The following is a 22,145-nucleotide window of genomic DNA, read 5'->3' on the forward strand; positions in this document are numbered from 1 at the left end:
TGGCTGTCAAGCAGCCTGACATTGGTTTACACCCACCACTTCCAGTGGCGTGAAGGTACAACAGTACCGGTCTGTCCTACCTACAATAGTAGTGATTGAGCTACATCGGGGAGCAAAAAGTAAAGCAATTCTCCAGTAGATCACATTTTCTACCTTAAAACTAGAGATAGACTTCTAGAAGTCATTGCATGAAGAACTGAAAACTTACTGCAAAAAAATCCTTTACTGTTCAGTCAAAGTGTTTTGGAAATATTTCCCAGTCTATTCCATGTAAGTATCAGATGTAGGCAAGGGCCAGAAAACAAATGACAAAAATATGCTATATCTCCTAATCTAGGATGGGCAAAAATGTCATTGCAACATAGGAGACGTTGGAGATGTTCCGAATACACAGCATTGAAGTTAACCCCTTTGCGTCTACAATCTGTTGCAATTTTATCCTTTAATTGCATTTATTGCAAAAAAATAATTCTCATATAATCAAGGTGATCAATTCTCTCCCACCCCATAACCACACTGAGAAGGGGAAAAAAATAATGTAATTTTAAATTACACCATGATTAAAATTCCAATAAGCCCTCAATTTATAGTGCGTTTGAGGAATACAAATCTGCACACAATTTTGGATGTTTTTCTAAAGCGATTATTAATGGACACGTTTGGGGCTTCTTTTGCATTCCTACTAAAGAATGATTAAACTCCTAGCCATATGCAATCCCTCTAACCCAGTCACTAGATTTTGCCTCTGACCTTTGATTAACATTTTATATCCTAACTAGCTTACCCGTCGCGCGTTGCTGCGAAGACAGACATACATTCGTTTTTATATATCTAGATAACAACCAATCACAGCGCAGCTTTTTTAGGTTACCTCAGTGGTATAATATATAACAACCAATCACAGCGCAGCTTTCATGTTACCTCAGCTTTATAATATATAACACCCAATCACAGGACAGCTTATATGTTACCTCAGCAGTATAAAATACAACAACCAATCACAGTGCAGCTTTCATGTTACGTCAGCGGTATAATATATAGCAACCAATCACAGCGCAGCTTTCATGTTACGTCAGCAGTAAGAGAAATAACAACCAATCACAGTGCAACTTTTATTCTGCCTCAGCATTCTCAATATCCAGGAATTGTCTTGTGATACGTTCGGCGGATGCATCATTTTGTAGTTGAACACTCATCCCGTTGCTCGTAATGCCTTTTGCTTTCGTGCTTGAGATGGAAATCACATGATCTTTGTCTGGGGGGTATAACTGTCGACGATGCTCGCACACGCGCCACCTATCGTAGGATAGATGTACTATGCCAGTAATCTTCCCAGGAGTGTACTCAGCAACTTCCCATTAACTTTTCCTATTTATGACATAATCAATGCTCGTGCCAAATTTCAAGTTTCTATTACATCGGGAAGCGAGAAAATTCGATTCCGTACGTAAAATTCGGACGCCAATTGTTTTGCGCTTAAAATTGAATAATCGAGACAGACAGACAGACAGACATTCAATTTTATATATATAGATAAAGTGTTGACATACTGTACATGGCTTTGAAATGCTTCAGTTAAGGGAACTTGTCAAACTATAAGCATCGTAAACTAATCTATGGTGCTTATAGTTGAGATGACGGCGAGTCAGGGGAGCAGTGTAATACTCTGCCGATCCCCCAATAAGATAGTCTAAATGCATGCCAATGACGGGACGAACGATAATCACTTTTCGTTCGTTGCTCATTTCATACATACATAAAAAAATCATTGCTGGCTCATTCACTAATCATTCAATTTAAGCAATCTTTCAGGTCGTTCTTATTCATGTACACAGCAAGTGTGAACAACTGGACGATTTCTCTTTTGAACGAGCCAACACTGTATTTGCCTGTATAAACAGGCTGCCCGAGTGAACTCGAAAGTGTTCACTCGTTCAAATGATTAATAGTTTGGTATGAATGGTCCCCAAGTTTATGGTGCTTAAAGTTGATAAGCAACTTGGTATATGACCACCTTAAACTGGCAACTCAAGTATACAGATTGTAAATATCCAAAGACCTGACACATAGAAAGTCTGTCACTCACATTTTCCACCTTAAACTAAACCCAACCATAGGAGAGTCCCGGTAACATGAAGCCCAAATCATACCTTTAGTTAATCATACGACCATGGCCCTGAAATCGCTGTTTGCACATAGCAAGCCCAGTATGAAATCCAGTGCAAATCATGCAATAGATGGTTCATTCACAGAGACTGGTACAGGCACTCTCCCCCTTTTTTGGTCCAAATCCTGTCTCTTGCCTAATGACTGACATCTCCCACTCCCTTGAGCTAGAGGTATCAATCATTAGACAAAAGGCAGCGTTTGGGCCAAACAAAGGGGAGAGCTTCAGAACCAGTCTTACGCTGCACGGAAAAAGTCAATTTCAAGGTCATGGTAGCACTGTGAAATGAACTAAAAGTATTGTTAGACTAATAACCATTGGTGGGAGATGTGAATGAGGAAAAATGTGGGTGACAGACTTTTAATGACCAATTACTTTTAGTAGAAAACTGCCATTTCCTAGATCGGGCTGTTATGGGGACAGCTTGTCAAAGAACTAAGAAAAAAATTATCATGCATTACTAAAATGTCAAGTATGGCGCCATGTGTAAGAATCAGGCTTCCAAAATCCGAAAAACAAAGCAATTTACCTTCCTACAAAGAGAAAAATCCTAAAACCAGAAATAATCAAAGTTACTCAGCTTCCAGTGCAGGCAAACATTTATCATACAGACCAGATAAATAGTTGCCCTAGTCATTAAGGTCCATTTACACACAAAGATGATCACTCAAAGTTTGTGACATCTGTGATATCAACCTACAAATGTTCTGTGGTGCGCTATTTCGTTAATGCTGCAGGAGCCTGTATACCAAAATTATGGCAGCATACTCCCCCCCCCCCCCCCCCCCTGTCGAACATTTTTCAAAAGGGGGATTGCCGCCTGCCTTCTGCTGGTGGGCATCAGCGGTTGAGTTTATATTTGATGGTGATTAGTCTTGGTCATACGAACCCAGACTAATCAGTTTATACAATTTATTGGTGGAAGAGTCTGGGTTTGTATGACCAAGACTATTCAGTTTGATACAGTTTGTGGAGTTATTTAATTGTTAAACCCATTTGGAAATAAATGCCGCGGCTATTAAATCCCAAGCAGTAGTCTGAGTCGTTATTTCAGGTTAGGGTTAAGAGTTTATCTTAGAACGTAAGATTCCATGAGGATTGAGGACCTCGCTGACTCTTCTAAGGAGGCACATGAAGAATTCAAGAAATCCTGGATCTACCTGTTGGAGTTCCAAGAATCGCCAGAATATAGAGAGCCAGTGACTCTTCTAGATCCTTGGTCCTCTTGGATCACTGGAATATACCTTAAACTGGCTATCTGAATAGCTTATCCTTTTATTTATCCTCCCTCTTAACACCCCACTCACTTTTCTCCCCTCTTTCCTTTCACTCTGTATCATACTCTTGTTGGTGTGATTTAACATACATAGGAGCTACAAGTTTACAATCCTATGTACTGCGATAGACAAATAATGCATGTTTGGTTTCATCATCCTTATCCTTGTCAATTTATTTGTTTGAAGACTGAATGGCCCAAGGGCTGATTGTTCAGTTCACATCTGTTCTTTGTTTATTAGAAATGATAAGATACATAAATAAAAAGGTATTTAAAAAAAAAAAAAAAAAGTCATGACTACATCGAATGGAACGTCCATCCAACATGCAGCACCATTTTGTTTCTTCTTTAATGCAGCAATGGAGGTTTCGAATAGAACCTTCGTCGCTGATGTGAACAGGCCGTTATCATATACAGAAGCCTGCCTCACTTACTTGGTATTTATGTAACAAAGCCTTTATAGGGTGTTATTTCTGTCTTCTACCGCATGACAAAATGTAAATAATTTTTTGGAAACATGTTCATTCTTCCCAACCATCCTCATTTTTGTTAAAAAGGAATGAAATCTCAGAAGTATAATGTGGTGTAGTTTACTGAAAAAGAGCAAATAGTCTATGGAAAATAGGCATTTCTATTATTTTTATGGAGCAACAGGTGGCAGGAGCCAGTTTCTAGCTGATGGCAGAAAGTACCAGAGGAAGGGAAGTCTTGACAGCCATTGCTTTTGAGGATTGCCAAGATATGTGCTAGGGTTAGCCAATGGATCAGAACATCTAAACCAGGGCTCCATTCGCTCAACATGCCATAAAAAAACCCCACAAAGTTGACAATCGACGTCTAAAGAATCTCCTTCTGTAATTATTCCACAGAATGGGTTAAACTCAAACTCTTACACCCACCAATCCTTATGGTTGAGCATAAGATGAGTAACCTAAGCAATTATAAAAACAGACAGTAATGTGCTGTACATTTTTCTTGCTTGAAAACAGAAGAATGTTTTCATAAATTATATTCTTTCCAAGATTTCTGATTTAGTGCTCTAAGTGTCATCTGGAAAAAAGGATTAAACTCGTATATCGGCTTCTTTTGATACTATAAAACATGTTCTTTCTGTATTTGTTGAGTTTTGTTCCCCACGCTGACGCATTGCAGACCAAGTACTGAAGGCTGTATGCAGTCATCTTTCCATCCATGGTCAGCTTAATGATACAAATACATTTGTCTTTTTTTTTAATCCGGTAAAAAGGGGGAAAGGTCATCAGATCATGGCCTCATCCTTATAGTCACAGCCAGCATATAGCAGGACTAGATCAGATGCAATTACTAAATTGGGTACTCACAAAAGATCCAGTATACACAAACAAGTCACATTATTATGACCCCTTCCTACTTTCTATGTCAGCAGCACGTAGCCCGTGAAGGAAGGGACGCGTCATGAGATCTTCCAGCAATACAATGCGACATGTCACCAGGTAGAAATGTCCTACAGTGGTTGAAAGAGCATGCCCAAGACTTCCAAGTACTTCCCTGGCCCCAATTCCCCAGATTTTAACCCAATTTAGCATTTGTGAGACCACCCCAACCATAGTGCTCGCTTTTATGGAATCTCTCCCACGCACCTTCTGTTGAATGCACTACAGTCAGCATGGGTCCAAACACCTGAGACAATCTACCAAAACCTTATTGAGCCACTCTCAGTCCATCTAGCTGCTGTCCATGCGGCACATGGTGCTTACTCTGGATATTAGTTGGTGGTCATAATGTAACTCGACTTTGTAAAATGGGCATAGACCAAAGATATCCCTGGGCAGATCCAAGACAAACACTGCAACCAGAACATCTTATAAAAAGGTATATGGCACGTCACAGATATTAGATTACTTGCCAGATTTCATAAAGATTGGCTGCCTCCATCAACAGATCTCTCATATTCATCTCTTAGGTCTCAGCATGTCCAACAAAACGGTTTCCTGAAGAAGGGACCTTTCCAAAAAGGATTTCCACAAACTTGCATTTTCCAGTGGAGTCATGCAGCATAAACAGTGGTGTTAAAGGAAGTACTGCTAAGTTCAGACGTATGGGCAAAAACTAAAGCTGGTAAAGTTCATGCGTGAAATGCCTTGTGACATTTTAAAAACAAATCTTCATTTCATATTAAAGCTTCTGTAATGCCATCTGGAGACGAAAGCCTAACCGTAACATTACTGCTCCCTCTGTCATCACTTTGTGTATTCTACACCAGTTCTAGGTTTGACATCTCGGGATTATTGGTAAAAATGTATGCAGCCCTGAGCATTAGCAAACTTGAATCTTACATATTAACACTTACCCCATACTGAATAAATATATATATATATATATATATATATATATATATATATATATATATATATATATATATATATATATATATATATATATATATATATATATATATATATATATATATATATCCCAACGGCTTATCACACTACCTCGTTCTTGGAGTAATTTAGACACAACGATCATCTTCTGCATCCAGCTGTTCCCCGCTCCGAGTGCCCGGCTGTTATACAGCCGAGTGCTCGGAGCTGAGGATGCAGAAGACGAGGGGTGTCCCCGCTTGCCTTCTGCATCCAGCGGTTTTCTGCACGGGGCTGTTATACAGCCGAGCGCTCAGAGCGGAGGATGCAGAAGACAAGCGGGGTATCCCCGCTTGTCTTCTGCATCCAGATGTTCTCTGCTCGGCGCGTCCGGCTGTTATACAGCCGAGGGCTCTGTGCCCGGTATGGAGAACAGAGCTGGACTGCTCTGTTCTTCATACCCAGCCTGTTATCAGGGAGCGGGATACAGCTGAAACAATAGTGTCAGCTGTATCCCGCTGTGAATCCCTGATAAGGTTCCTCGTTGTCTTTCAGCACGCTGAAAGACAACGATGAGCGACGGCTTAACGAAAACTGCATGATGTCAGTGCAGTTACACACAACGATTATCGCTTAAAAGACGGCTTTTGAGCGATAATAGTTGGGTCTAAAGGGGCCTTTAGTCATATGTATTGTTTTCCCACTTCTTTGCTTAAAGGGCCACTCTGGGATTTTTTTTCCCCATTCATTATGTAGCTATTTTCCCCGAGTATACAAGTCAGCGAGGGTTACCTTGGTTATTTCTTATTTACTATCTGAAACTCTTGGCTTCTTTTTCCTCAAATGGTCATGTGATCTCAATTCTGACCAGCTCAGAGTTACTTGGGGTTGCATGTTCAGTTTCTAGTCAATTTCTTAGTCTGTGTGAAACTATTACACGGACTTTACCACAGAAACTGCCTAGAGAGGGGAACACAGGCACTCCAATCACAGTTACTGATGATCACACAGCTCCTGTCATACAGGTATAAAAGAGGAGATCACAGCTCATCCTCCCGACTATATACTTCTTATTGTGAATATAGAAGGTAATAATTAAACTGTCAAACACAAGGCCCGCGGGCCGAGTCTGGTCCGCCAGCTGTGCTTAATAAAGAGGTTATCCAGGCACCGCCCTCCAGGATACCCAGTTTAGTGTCCGGCACTCATAATCGCAAGCGCAGCTCCAATTGAAATCAAGGCCTCTACCCATCCCGCGGCTCCGCAGTGCAGAATCTGTGATCTCTGATATTTGTGCCGGGGCGAGAGGTCAGTGGTCTCAGACTCAGCTGCTGCCAGATCGGTGCATCCGGGTGGGTGAGAGTTAAGCTTCTAGGGATGCTGCCCGGCCAGAGGCCAATAGGGGGGTTGCTATTGGCCTCTGGATGGGCAGCATCCCTGGGACTACCATCGCGGTCACCATCACTACTGGAGCCACCTATTCACTGTGTATTGCAATGCATAATACGCACCAAAATAGGTCATTTTGCACATCGCGTAAAAAAATTATGCTTATGTAAACTAACCCATTGGGCTCAATGGATACTATTCATTGCATACTAAGTGAAAAAAAATGTGCGCATATACGCCCATGTGAACAAGCCCTTGCTATACAACTAGAATCAGCCCTTTGACGGCAACCACAAGGCTGATGTGGCCCTTGGTGAAAATTAGTTTTACACCCCTGCTCTAGCTAATGCATCATGGGATAGATGTGAAACAAAGTAGAAAAATCTCACTCTCAAGACAGTGCCTGATAAGCATCAGACAGGGGGCTGCACTGCATGGAAGTGGCTGCAATAGACAGAGCAAACCTACAGAGTGTGACAGTCAAGGAGATGAAGTGACAGGGATGGAAAAACGTGTTTTTGCCGGAGTGAACCTTTAATAATTGATTTCGTCGTAATTTCCTGAACGTTGATCCATTATTTTTTCTTCACATTCTGGTGTACGTTTTCCCAAGACGACCTGTTTCCTTGAACCAGGTCTGGGCCCCTCCTGGTTGGAAGTCACAGAGTGATGAAGATGCTCTGATCATATAAGGATTATAGGAAAGTATTCCTTGGCCTAGGATGGAGTGCTTTATTTATTGCCATCTACCTAGTTCCATCTCAGAGGACGGTCATCTTTTTTTGATATTTGTTTCTTAAAAACTTAAAAAACTTGGAAGAAGCGACTTGCAGATATATATTCTAACCAAGCACTTAACAGCTTCAAGAGCCCTAAATAATTCGAAAATTTACAAGAACTCACATACTTGTTCCGACAACATGAGCTAGAACAGTATTCTGACAGCAGATTTGTTGGAGAGACATTCGGAGAAATGTCAGCAATAAATCTCCCTAGTGATAGTATACCTTAAGTTTAAACAATGTTTGATTCCAAGCATCTCATTGTGTAAAGCTGGTCATAGGCATGAGATCAATTCTGGCCAAGACGTACAATCTTGCCCAAATTTGTCTGACCGTATGAATATGGTCATGCTATTTCAACTTACAGACCAATCATCTTTAGAAAGTTTGATGTGCTGACAATATGGCAGTTGACCCATATTTTGTACGGTTACTGGGCAGAACTGTAATCGCAGATCCAACAGCCGTACTTTGTCACAGATTTTTAACTAACATTTTTGGCTCACTCAAAATGCCCCTCTAAGTTTCACAAAGCAGAAAAAAATGTGACTGATCTACAGAGCTAAAGCCTGCAATATATTCTATATTTTACTGCTCAACATGGTGCCAATTTGGTTACATCTAGAGATGAGCGAACGTGTTCTTAACGAACACTTACGCACCCGGACACCGGCTTTACCGAGGACCTCAGTGTCCGCGCGTAAAGATTCGGGGGGCGCCGGGGGGCGGGGAAAGGCGCGGCGGCACGGGCGGCAGCAGCGGGGAACAGGGGGGAGCCCTGTCTCTCTCCCTCCCCCCCCCACTCCCCGCCGCACCCCCCCCCCCCCCGCGCTGCCACGGCGACCCCCGAACTTTTTTCGCCCGAGCACGGAATTGCTCGCAAAGTTCGGTGTTCGGGCGAAAAGGGGCGGAGCCGAACACGGTCGCTCATCTCTAGTTACATCTCATCAGTATTATTCGCAATTTACTTAGCCTAGCACAGGCTTTTCAGTGGTAAGTTAGTGCCAAGATCTTCGCTGGCAGGCAGATGTTTTTGTAACTATTTCCTGAATTTACTTTTCATTACATTCACATCATCTGCTTTGCCCCCACATCAATTAACTCCGTAGTGCCACACCTGGCCATGGGTTGTCTGGTATTGTAGCGGATCCCTATTCATTTGGAAAAATTAATGGTAATCCCCTTTATGCCAAATCTTTAATAGACTACCAGCTCTATAAAAACATTCCTTTACAAGATTACAGAAGGTTAATATCATCTTAATCCAATTTTTTGCAAACTTAAAATTAAATAGATGAAATCTCAGACTTGGTTTACATATGTTAGACTTCTCTTAACTAGACCAGTATCTCACTATCTCCTTACCAGGATGATCATCGGACCAAAATGTGTGAGCACTTGGCACTGTAGGGTGAAAACAGCCTATATAGTTAGTGCAGGATTGCTGTCAACAGAGTAAAAGAATTTCCTATAATAGTGTTCTTCCTGGTGTTCACATCATGTAGGTACACGAATAAGCATTAGGCCAAGGAGTGGGTTTGGTGGATACACTTTGTAAATTAAAGGTGTTGTACCAGAATTAAGATATGAGATAACTTGCTGATTGGTGGGAGCCCACCACCAATTCCTAGAACAGGGGTCCTGTGTCCCCTGTCCTCCTCACTGCAGACTTACTGCTTCCCCCACAGTGCGAAGGAGAATGAATGGAGCAGCAGCCACTTGTGTGACCAGCGCTCCATTCATTTTGAATGAAACAATCGAGAGGCAAGCACTTGGGTATTTCCATCGGCCCCATTGAAATGAATGCAAAAGCCCTTCAATGACTGCGACATCACTGTGGCTGGGAAAGCATCCCCTAAGTGCCGAGAACAGAGGGACATGGAAAGCCTGTTCTTAGAATCGGTGGGGATCTTAGCGGAGAGCCCTTACTGATCTGCAAGTTATAGTGTTTCCACATAAGGGATGACTTGTAATTCTGGTAAACCCCTTTAACATTTTCTAATAATCTTAATACATTACACTATAGCTACTTAAATAGTAAATAGAATCCTGATATTATATGCATTACTTAAGGCCTTGGCCATCTGTTTGATTTCACCAGATCAATGCATGCCTCCGAGGCTTATAAACACCAGATAAATCAGGATTTTGCTCAGTTAACTCCTCGGTGGAAGAAATAAATCACATACAATAGCTCTAATAAGACTCCCCACACAACACACATCTCAGCCGTGATTTCCAAGCTTAACATAAATTCTAATCTGAAACTAGAACAAAAGCTTATTTAAAAATCAAACACAATTACATAGAACTCACTTTCTTTTGAGCGGCGTCTCTGTGCTCACGGAGTGGTGTCGCATAAGCTTTCTCTGTGGAACAGATGGGGTTTTCTGCACAGGCTCTGGTAAATCCTGAGACGTGACAGGGAAATGACTCAAAGTGTTAGCTCGACGTCGAAATCCTTGATGAGATAATTCTCCAGGATCCTCAGAAGGAGAACCCTCTGCTAGCTTTGGTAAATCACCCATGGAACCGTGAGCCTTCAGAGGCGTCTCCAGAGAAGTTGTTGTTTCCACTTCACTTAAGGAAGGTTCCTAAAATTCACAATAGATTTTGAAGAGAAATAAAAAAGAAATGGGTAAAACCAACTCTCTAGGGCAGTGTTCTCCAACCTGCAGCTCTCCAGCTGTTTAATACTATAACTCCCACCTTTACCCCGACATCCACGAGTCTACGACAGCTGGAGCATCATAGGGTGGAGAACACCGCATCCAGGTTTTATCCCTGGAACAATCCAAAATAACAGTGAAATAGTATGTTAGGACGAAGAAAAAAAAAAATAAAAAAACGACGTCTATACAGTTCATTGTATTAACCCCCAACGTTGATCCAGAAAAAAGACAAAAAAAAAAACAATGTAGTAGAAGGCAATTTTCCTACTTTAGGGGGAAAAGGAAAAAAAAACCCAAAAACATCCTTTCGCCCCGGGGTTTGGAGCGGCTTCGCCGTCGGCATTACGCTCCGGCTGTCTCTACCCATAGGGATACCATCTTGGCACAACCCCTTTAATATAATTTACTGTATAAAGCTCAGTTCTACACATTTCTATACCACATCACTCATACCCCAGACTAAAATATGAGAAGCACAGCTTTTCAATTAACAGAAATATGGTGCCATGAAGGACATTATAGAATTTACCTTGCTATTACTTTCCAATGGAGAGCATATTAAACTGTCATAATCTATGCTCCCAGTGCTGTCCTGCTGAGAACGATTTTTATTCCCCTGTAAGATAATAGAAAAGGTGAAATAAATCTCATATTCTGTAGTAGACAGTAGTTGGAACCTTGTTATAGAATTCTAACATTTCATGGCAAAAAGCAATCTTAAGAAGCCAACGGTGTAAACCTATCCTTTAGTTAATTGTGAAACATGTTCCTTATATATAAATGTTTCATTGTCAAAATTAAACCTCAAGAAACCAATTATAAAATTAAAGCTATTGTACTGATGGCACTGAATACTGGGGAAAAAAATAAAAAAATTAATCAGATTTGATTCCCTGTTCAGTTTATTTTTGACTTGGCATGACTGTTCAGAACACATGCCAGGATGCCATCGTGCCAGAAATATCCTACACCTCCTATTTCTACAACAGGCTAGCAAAAAATAAAACAGGATTCCAACAATTAGACATCAATCTATGTAATCAGCCACTAATAGGCCAGAATAGTAAAAACTTAAAGGGAACCTGTCATGTCCCTACAGCATCATAAACTAAGTTATGGTGTTGTTCAGGGAGGGGACTGGGAGCCGGGTCATGTATTTTTTTTTTTTATACTCGCCCGCTCCCGCGATCCAGGGATGTCAGTGCACCCCACGAAAATCCGAGTCCCATGCACTCTCCTATACAAGTCTATGGGGAAGCGTGGGCATGGGACTGCAAAAGAGTCCGATTTTCGTGTGCCGCTGGGACTTCTGAGAGGGAAGACGCTGGATCATGAAGCGGGTAAAAAAATACATCACTTGGCTCTATGTCACGTCCCCTAACAGCACCATAACTTAGTTTATGGTGCTATAGGGATATGACAGGTTCCCTTTAATTTGCAGTTCTGGGATGAAGCAATGTACAAGACTCCAAATAGCATGTCCTTAACAGATCATTGGTTTTCATAAATACATCAATATATGTTTGTTTATTAACCCTTTCCAATCCACTGTCTGACATCTGAAGACATTGTTATTGAAGGCTGTACAGCTCCGGTGTCACAAGACGTCCAGCAGGGTATTCTTACTGTGTATTACTGGCCGCTCTGTTGTCGGGGCCTCTCCAGCATGTCACATACCTCAGTACTGGCTCTAGCCAGCAGGTGGCGCCATTGTATAATGGCAGAAAGAGAAAGCCCCCTAGGAAACCCTGAATCCAAAATTGGATTGTAAAGGGTTAACCCCTTAATGATACCAAATATGTATTTTCGTTTTATTATTTGGATTCTTTTATTGTAAATATTGCAAAAGTTTTTTGCTTTTTTAAATTCCTTTTTATTTTCAGCCCCCACAGGGGGATGCTTTGATCGCTCCTGCAGTATGATGTAATGCTATAGCAGTCTGCTAAGCCAGCCCTGGGGCCTTTCAGAAGGCCCCCGGCTGCCAAGACAACCGCACGGCTCATAACGGGAAGGGTGTGGGGGTGGGGGGGGCCTTCGGCTCATCGTTCAGGGGATTTAAATGCCACTGTCAGAATTGACAGCAGCATTTAAAGGGCTAATGACGCAGATCAGCCGCGCGGCTGCTTGCAGCTATTGCCGGCGCCCGCGCTGTATGAAGAGTGGTCGCCTCATGATCTTTCTTCATACATACCCCAAACACGCAAAACGTAACGGTACGTTCTATAGCGAGAAGTGGTTAAAAAGGACAGTCATCGGGTCACTGCAAATCTAAGAAAAAAATTTAAATAAAAACACACACACACGATAAGAACTAGGATTAGGCGTAGATTTGCGGTATAATTTACACCATTTTCCGATTTAAGTTATAGTAAATATGTCAGACGATAGGTGGCCCTGCTTCTCCCACCTAACCTGGTCCACTTGTCTAAAAAAAAAAAACTGGCAAGAGAAGTAAAAAGTCACAAATTCCTGCACAATTTAATACCCCAATGTGTTTTTTTTTTTGTTTGTGCTGAAGTAAATGGGAGTCACAAATTACTACAGCCTCCTAGTAGTAAGTAAATAAACCGCCCCTTATCCCCAGTAGATAGAAGTACAATACAGGTGTGAACCTGTCCCAGTCTAAACAGCAAAGCCAACAAGTGAGCTGCAGAAAACATGAAGTAGACTATCGAAGAAGTCACTCAGCATCTGATTATGTTCTCGATATCAATACGCAGTGGGAAATCAAGCCTAAGGCCCAATGTCCAAATGCGGAGATCCGTGCGTCTTGGTGCTCATAGCGATGCATTAGCATCCATAGGGCAGCTAAAAGGATGTAGATGCGATTTCTTCCCGGTCGCACGCACGGGAAGAAGTCGCAGCATGCTCCGTTTTCCTGCGGGGCTCCTGTATGGACGGCTCCCGCAACTTCCATTGAAGCTGTCCGTACCTGCGGCACAGCCACAGCTGTTTTTGTGCTGTGCCGCGGATACGTGGGAGAGTAGGAGACTTCAAATAATAAAAAATGATACCACTCTGCATGCGCTGGGAGCATCCGCCATGCTGAAGAAAGAAGATCCGTCCGGCACAGAGGAGACCCGCGCTGACCCGGAGAGGTAAGAAATTGTTTTTTTCCTCTCCATGTCCTTTGGCACGCACGGATACCAATGCAGGATTCAGCAGTGTTATCTGTGCGTGCGAGTGGACATGAGGCCTAACAAGACACCTAACGATATCAATGCATGGATACCAACATCTCTAGCTATATGCCAATATGTGCAAAAAAGACAAATGAAGTAATGCAAAGAGAACAAGTCTTTTTAAGTGATCACCTAATTCTGAAAGTTACTTGGATTTTCACCCAGCATGTGAAATTCGCTGTTGAAATTTCCATTTGGCATTCTATGGTCATGTCAATACCAACTAGCTTTTCCAGTCCTGCACTAATGGTTCCATCTACCGCTCTTCGCAATTCCTTTGTGATTAAAAGGTCCTTTCTGTTGTCTATATAAGCTACTGTACAAATCTCCAAACATTATGAAGTTCTGTATAAACATTTATCCCAGAATGGCGGCAGAAATAGACTATTTTCTCTATACAGTTTATTTTTCCAGGACTGTTTTCAAGTCACCTACTATACAAAAACATTGTAATGGACACAAGTATATATCGGTTACTACTCTCAGTTGATATCAAGCAGCACATCAATATTTCTAATATATATAGTCCACACAAAGTTGTAAAGTCTCATTGACATACCGTGACACTGCTTCCCCTGTTCCTTTCAGAAACAGCACCACTTTTGTCTACAGGCTGCACCTGGTACTGCAGCTCAGCTATACAGGTTGTTTATAGAATGTAAGAGTTGGAGAGCTTACCCTTGATAAAATACTTTCTAGCGATTCTGTTAATGATCTTTTTGCTTTGCTCTTAAACAGTTCCAATCTGAATCGAGAGGCACTGATCTGTAGCTCATTCAAAGGGTTGCTAGAAATCTGAGAGACCTGTAAATGAAATATAAAAGACTTCAAATATCCTACAGAATGGATTATTTCAAAACATTTTACATTGATTCCCTAGGGCTGCATTCCCACAAGCGTATATAGGCTCGTTTTTCACGTCGAGCCGATATACGTTGTCCTCATCTGCAGGGGAGGGGGAAGGGGGGGGGATGGAAGAGCCAGGAGCAGGAACTGAGCTCCCGCCCCCTCTCTGCCTCCTCTCCGGCCCTCTGCACTATTTGCAATGAAAGGAGGCGGGACGGGGTGGGGCTAAGTTCTGTGAATTAGCCCCGCCCCGCCTCTCCCCATTGCAAATAGTGCAGATGGGCGGAGAGGAGGCAGAGAGGGGGCGGGAGCTCAGTTCCTGCTCCTGGCTCTTCCATCCTCCCCCTTCCCCCTCCCCTGCGACGTATATCGGCTTGGCGTGAAAACCGAGCCGATATACGTTCGTGGGAATGCACCCTAAGACTGGTTATTGGTAGTGAAACCAGAAGATCAGACAACCATGTCAACCAGCCAACACAGGGGCACACATAACCTATTATACTGAGTGTACAGCTATGATAAGTGTGTGATGCTATAAAACAGATGAGGGTTAGCTGGTGCCAGGGCCAATGCCAGATGTAAGCCCTTGCCAAGAGCATGTTCAACCCCATCCCTGTGAGAGGTTCCAGGAAATGGTTTGGACAGAGACTGTGACCAAGTGCGAGTCTGCAACAGTTACCCAAATTTGCTTAGATTTTGACCAGGGCTGCGGTCAACATGTCAGACAGCAGTGGACAGAAGCAAGCCAACCAACTGGACACCACATAGCTGGGTGTAGCACAGAAAGAAAGGTTTTATTAGACTATCACCACTGTACTGTACAACCAGTATAACAAATACTGTGCATCTCCCGATGAAGAACATTTGATTGCATTGAACACAGTTTGCACAAAATGACTGTTCCCAAGGGGGTCGAGCATTACTGGCACTGAGGAAATGTTCTCAAGGGGGGGGGGGGGGGGGTCAAAACAGGCTTTGGAACTCTTCCCAGTGTTGGCAGTTTATGTTCTTTTTTGGAGTTCCAACAATAAAAGTTGATTAGAAAAAAATTTAAAAAGAAGAAGTGTTCCCTTGTCATCTGCGTCATTACCCTCTCCACGGCTAACCCTGAAGGTCCCAGTCTGACCCTCATAGGCACCTCACTGCTTTAACAGAGTGAAGAACGATAATTTCGAAACAACTTACGATTCATTTTAGACTGAATAAAGACGTCCTAATTCTTACAAATGTCCATTCTTGAATTCTTAATCCTAACGGAAAACATTACCTGCTTTGGTTCCACACAGTGGACATGATCGCGCTGCTTCTCTTCATAGAGACATCTCAGCCGGGAGATAACTAACTCGTTCTCTCTTTGTTCAGTCCGAGGGCGGATTTTCTGTGTAAAAAAAGTAAAAAGAGTAATTTTAATGTATTGACCTGCCAGGCTAACCACAACCAATTTCTCTTGGTAGATGGCTTGTATAACCCTCCATTGCACAGTAAACCCTTCTCATCTAGAAGGATGGGGCATGGTTAGCTCAGCTCAATGGAACACTTCTAGGCTGAATACGCTTCTCATTTGCATACAGCTAGCTAAAACTTTGGAACCTAAATTGCAGACGTAGATGGGCGCGTTCGGAAAAGAAAAGGCATTAGAAGGGATTGCATTTCCTTCCCTTGCTGGCCAGTGAAGTCAGTTTTAGGGGTGAGATGATGGTGACAGGTTCCCTTTAAAAGCTCATTCTTGAACAAATTATTGGACTAAAGCACTTTAAGAATTGGCACACATGTTGACTATGGTGGTAAACATTAAAAGGAATTTTCTGATACTAAACCATTGATAACCTGTCTTAGGGACCCCCACTAATCAGCTGATTAAAGAAGCAGTGGTGCATGGGGTGAGCACCATGGCTTCTTTTCAGGTCTTTGATATCACCTTCATTGGTCACATGGCTTGAGACCAGTTTTGTCCCATTCAAGTGAATGAGACTGAACTGCTATAATACACACAGCCTCTATCAATAGCTTAAGTTGAAGCTTCTGGGCCCCAATGCAAAACCTGTAACAGGACCCCCAACTATAGTGCTTTATTTATAGTACTGGGCTCCCTATACAGAGAGGCCTTATTGGCTTCCTAAGGCTCCTGGGCCCGTGTGCAACCACATCCCCTATAGTAACACCCCTGGCCACTATACAACTTACTCACAGAATAGAAGGCACCACTACACACTTTTTCAATGCAAATTCAGATTCTGTTCTTTATTGAGCCTAGATATACAAGGACTTCAAAAATTAGTAATACATCTTGGTGCAACCTTTTTGACGTTATCCTTCGTCAGGCGCTAAAGAAGAAAAGGATAATAGCTCAATTAATACTCTATCCAAGAGTGGACCAGTGGATGAGGGGGTCCGGATTACCAAACAGATTCCACTGAAGTTGCAGTGTCTGATGTGACAGAAACCCATGACAATTTAGGATTATGAGACCCCAAAGCAGTAGGGGCCTGAACACGCACACAGCAAACAATTACCATAACCATTGAGACAAAGCGTGCCCACCTATCCTAGTTATATAACGTACGGCATGGTGCCCGGTATGGACTGAAGCAACCCCGGCCCTCACCAGAGAACTGCGGTCACTTCAATAGTTGAATACTTCAAGAGGTACACCCTCAAGATCCCCACGATAAGCTGATTAATGACCTATCCTTTGGATCCATCAGCGATAGTTTAATCCCAGAAAGCCCCTTTAAAAAAAAGGAGAGCAATGCAGCTACAAAAATTTAGACGGCGAGTACCTTTATAAGTTACACAATAGTTTGCGGCATAAAACAAGATGACATCCAGGCAAGCTACATTTATTCAGCAGAAACTGTCATAACACAACGAACTGCGATCAATCCCTGCTCTGAGATGTGACCCGGTCTAGGCTTCCTATGATGGGATGCAGATCTATCACTTAGCATCAACAATTTTTTTCAAAGGTTCGCTCTGTGGAAACTTTTTACCATTTTTCTCAAGGTGTAGTTAATCTTGGGAAAAGCACCTACCGTACTAGTACAGTTAATGTACTTACCAATCACTTTATTACTGATATCTGCTTCACTCCCGTGTGATCCCCTGCTTTCACCAGCTGAATCCTATAGCGTGTATACAGTGTGGGCCAAAGTCTTTTTCTCAATTCATTCTTTTAAGAGCTGCAACATGAGTCTTGGAGAAATGGACTTTTAGTCTGCCGTAGGATTCGGCTTGGCACAGTGCAGCTTATGTGGACAACAGGGGACAGGAGCGAAATTCTCATCAACATAGGAATTGGTAAGTAAATTAACTGTCCTGTGTCAATTACAGCCTGGGGAAACAAAAAGAAAGAAGCTTCCCCGGGGTGGCTCTTTAACTACATAAATCAATAACAACAACGACATTTCCAAGCCAATAAACATTTGATGCATATCTGCTGTATAGTCGGCAGTCATATACAATATATGTAGCCAAAGTCTTGAAAGAATCAAATTTTTGTCCGGCGTGCGGACTTCAGACTGGCACTAGGAAGCGGGCGAGAATGACAAATACAGCACTTGGCTCCCTGTCACCTGCCCTAGGCACTATAAGTTAGTTCATGGTGCTTTAGGCAGGCGATAGGTTCCCTTTAAGTGTAGCCTTACAAATGTGAATAGGGGATTGTATCACAGCATGTAACTACAGGCCCATTTACACGGAGCGATGATCGCTCAAATGGCAGTTTGAGTGACAACTAAGCGATCATTTTGCATAAACCATTAAGTAGCTACTCAATAGCTTCTTCGCGTGTAAATGAAGCCTTAGTTGGATGCAGTTAATAGCCGGAGGGCTCTTATCTCCATTCAGCTTCTTTGCACTCTGATGGAAATAAAAATGCTATCAGCACTACCCGCGGAGAACTCAGCCTGCGGTCCTGATAAAACTGCGCGCTGATTTTTAGGTTGACCTGAATTTAACGATCAGCTAGCAGCGCACGAAAAGTGCACAATGGCCGCGCATTTATTACGCAACAATTATGGCTCAATCGCTTTTTAGCGATTTGAGCGATCCTCGCTCCGTGTAAATGGGCCCCAACTGGAAGGATTATGGAAGGGGACAAACTTAAAATTTTTAAAGAAAGCCTGAAAAATCGTCCGAAAAATTTTGAATACTCAAGCACTGCAGTTTTAAAGTGAAAACCCAGAGGAATGGACAACATAATCAGAAGCATTTCTGACTATACCGTCCACAAGATGGCACCACATCAACAAGCAAGACAACTCGCTATTATTCCACATCAAGAAGTAGGTTATACAAGAAAAAGGATTTTCTATTTAACCAGCTTGCAAGTGGCTAGAATCTGCAGAGTAACTGGCACCAGCAGGGTTACAACCACATAAAGGCAAGAGCGCTCCTCATCATTAATATAAAGCAACTGGACTAAATAAGTAAATATAGATGAATTAAAACTTGTCTGTATGCTTTACCAAAATCTTTTGCAAACTCAAAAGAGAACAAGTGAAATCTTTGGCATCACGAGGCACACAATACAGACTGGCTTATTAGGCCTCATGTCCACGGGCAAAATAGCATTTAAAATCCACAGCAGATCACCCGCATGCGGATCCGCACCCCATAGGGATGCATTGACCACCCACGGGTAGATAAATACCCGCAGATGGTCAATAAAAGTGATTTAAATTAAAAAAAAATAAATAAATGGAGCATGGAAAAAAAAAAAATGGACATGCTCCACTTTCCTGCGGGTCTCCCGCAGGCTTGTATTGAAGCCTATGGAAGCTGTCCGGATCCGCGGGAGACCTAAAATAAGAATAACTTACCCGCAGCGGACCGGGCAGTTCTTCTCTTCTTCACGGTCGGATCTTCTTTCTTCGACCCGGCAGATGTGCCGGGCGCAAGTGTCCGGCACGCAGCCGGCGTGCCGAGCACATCCGCCGGCCGAAGAAAGAAGATCCGGCTGTGAAAAGGAGACGATCTGCCCGGTCCGCTGCAGGTGAGTTAATTCTAATTTTAAGCACTCATGTCTGCGGGGCAGGAGGGATCCGTTACGGATTCTCCATGTAGAATTCATAGCGGGCCTGATTTTCCCCGTGGACATGAGGCCTTAGGAGCTTTTACTTTCTGCTAACATACAAGGATCTCCTGAATATACTGAAATGGAACTTGAATTCCAACTAACGGGACGTGCAGTATAAAATACATTCTAAAAGGTCAAAGGCACATGAGTGTAGAAGAACTCATCTGTGTTAAGTCTGCAAAAAAAAAGTTTTGTTTGATATGCGTGTACAATATTGTTTGCAGTTCGTGTGTCTAATAATCTACTGAAGTAAAAAAATAAAAAATAAAAAAAAAAAGCCAGCATCTGAGTGTCCTCTTATTTTCTGAATTCCTATTCACTTGAATAGGGAACTCTCATCCGAAAAATAAAGAACTGTGGACAATGCAGCATTTTTTCCCATACAATCTGTGTTTGCATGTAGTAAAAACTAATGTCTGAACTGGCACAGACAGTACACGGACTCCTAGTGGTCAGCGAGTATATTCGTGTGCTTTTTCTTAATACCAAAAAAAAACGTTGAATTTGTCTTTAATCTTTCTCCAGTACACCAAGCAAACCCCAATGCTGAACATTAGCTGAGCAAGCGTAAAGAGCTCTTGTACATGAGAAATACCTTCACGCTACCATAGAAATCATGGGCTTACCAAGGTTTTGTGTTTGGATAGTCAAATGGCAGGCAGCTGCAGATCCCAAGGTTCCCACTTAAGAAAGACTGAAAGCATTAGATCATATGTCCATAGGTCAACCAGCACTACCGATAAGCTGGCAGCAGATGTAGAACTTCCTGAAAGACCTCTGCACTGCTGCAGAACAGTTCTTGATGTGCTGGAACAGTTTGTGAAGGAATGTGCCTACATTTATGGATGTTGCACTTTATTTTCAAGTAAACGCAAGTCTAACCTCCCCCTCCTTAAACTCTAGACTTTATTTGGGGGTAAAGCCCTGCAACATCTACACCAGGGATCAGAGACCAGCCCAGTACACAACACCATCACCCCACCACCTTTGTAATGTGTGCAACTAACACATTACAGACAGCTTGAACACACTGCGTGCTCCCATTATTCCATATTTACTGCATGAGCTCACACTTTGTAACCTAGTAAATGTAATCTCTGGTGCTCGGTTTCTTTAACCCTTTGCAATCCAATTTTAAATTCAGGGTTTCCTAGGGGGTTTTCTCTTTCTATCATTATACAATGGCGGCATCTGCTGGCTAGAGCCAGTACTGCGGTATAGGACATGCTGGAGAGGCCCCCAACAGAGCGGCCAGTAATATACAGCAAGAATACCCTGCCGGACGTCTTCCGATATCGGAGCTGTACAGCCTTCAATCAGAATGTCTTTAGACGTCAGACAGTGGATTGGAAAGGGTTAAAAGTCTGTGCTGAAATATGCCCACCCATGATCTGAAATTGGCTGGTTAGTTATAGTACTGGTTAGAGTTTAGTTAGCTGACATCAGGAAACTATCCTTTTTGCTCCGAGCCTAGGAGAAGCAGACATGGAGGCCTACTATTGAGTAGAAAACGGACTTGTTATCCTGACACCGGATATCAATATTTGTAGAATACAGGATACTACACTGATAGAAAGGCTTTCTAGAAGAAATTACAGACTATAGGGCTGTAAACACCCCACAATAGTGCAGTATGAAGTTCAAGGATACTTTACGAGGGATTCTAGTCACCACCAGTAGTGAACTGTGAATTTCCAATTGTCACGGAATGTGCCTACATCTACACATGTTGTACCATTGTGCTTCAATTTCAAGTAAATGTGAGTGTAACCTTCCTCTCCTGATGCTCTGGACTTTATTTGGGGTAACACGCTCCACCAAGTACACCAGGGATCAGAGACCAGCCCAGTTCATAACACCATCACCATGTCAAGTGATTAGGCCTACAATCCCTCGTGCGGACAATCCGATCTCCAGCAGTTGCATCATTACACATATAAAACATAGACTAGGGTCAGTACAAGAGTGAAAATATATATAGTACTCACAGGCTTACCTGTACTTCCTCAAACACAGAGGCTTGCTCGTCATTGTTTAATGTGGTGATGTGTTTCTGTAATTCAAGTTTGGTTTTTGATGGTGGAAGACCTGTAGAAAGAGAAACCAAACTATATAGGCAAGTAATCAAATACAATTATGCATTATGGTGAATGTTTGAGGAACCACCATGGGAGCAGCCGCAGGAGTGTGGGATTTAAAACTTCTTACTCTGTCCTAAAACAATCTGCCAGGTTGGCCACTATTAGACGGTTCATGTTCGATGTCCTTAGTAGCCAGAGCAAAGGCATTTATTTATTTTTTAAACCACTATATTCCATGGGAGCATTGCAAGACAAAAAGTTTAAGTCGTATATGGCAAAGAAGGCGAAGATGCTCAGTAGAGGTCAAGCTGGCCATGCCCTGATCCTGCCC

General features: G+C 42.5%; 1 protein-coding gene across 4 annotated transcripts in view; it reads right to left on the reverse strand.

Annotated features, from left to right (window-relative positions):
- Positions 1 to 22,145, reverse strand: part of TBC1D1 (TBC1 domain family member 1) — a 176,696-nt gene that overhangs the window by 64,415 nt on the left and 90,136 nt on the right. For all 4 annotated transcript variants that reach the window (XM_066573195.1, XM_066573198.1, XM_066573196.1 and 1 more), the window contains 5 exons: positions 21,730 to 21,821; positions 15,924 to 16,034; positions 14,489 to 14,614; positions 11,158 to 11,244; positions 10,273 to 10,550 (listed from right to left, as the gene is read on the reverse strand). In XM_066573195.1, coding sequence (XP_066429292.1) covers positions 10,273 to 10,550; positions 11,158 to 11,244; positions 14,489 to 14,614; positions 15,924 to 16,034; positions 21,730 to 21,821 — 694 coding nt within the window. The remainder of the gene's footprint in view (positions 1 to 10,272; positions 10,551 to 11,157; positions 11,245 to 14,488; positions 14,615 to 15,923; positions 16,035 to 21,729; positions 21,822 to 22,145) is intronic.

Source organism: Eleutherodactylus coqui, chromosome 7, assembly GCF_035609145.1.
Source record: "Eleutherodactylus coqui strain aEleCoq1 chromosome 7, aEleCoq1.hap1, whole genome shotgun sequence".
NCBI classification, from domain to species: Eukaryota; Metazoa; Chordata; class Amphibia; order Anura; family Eleutherodactylidae; genus Eleutherodactylus; species Eleutherodactylus coqui.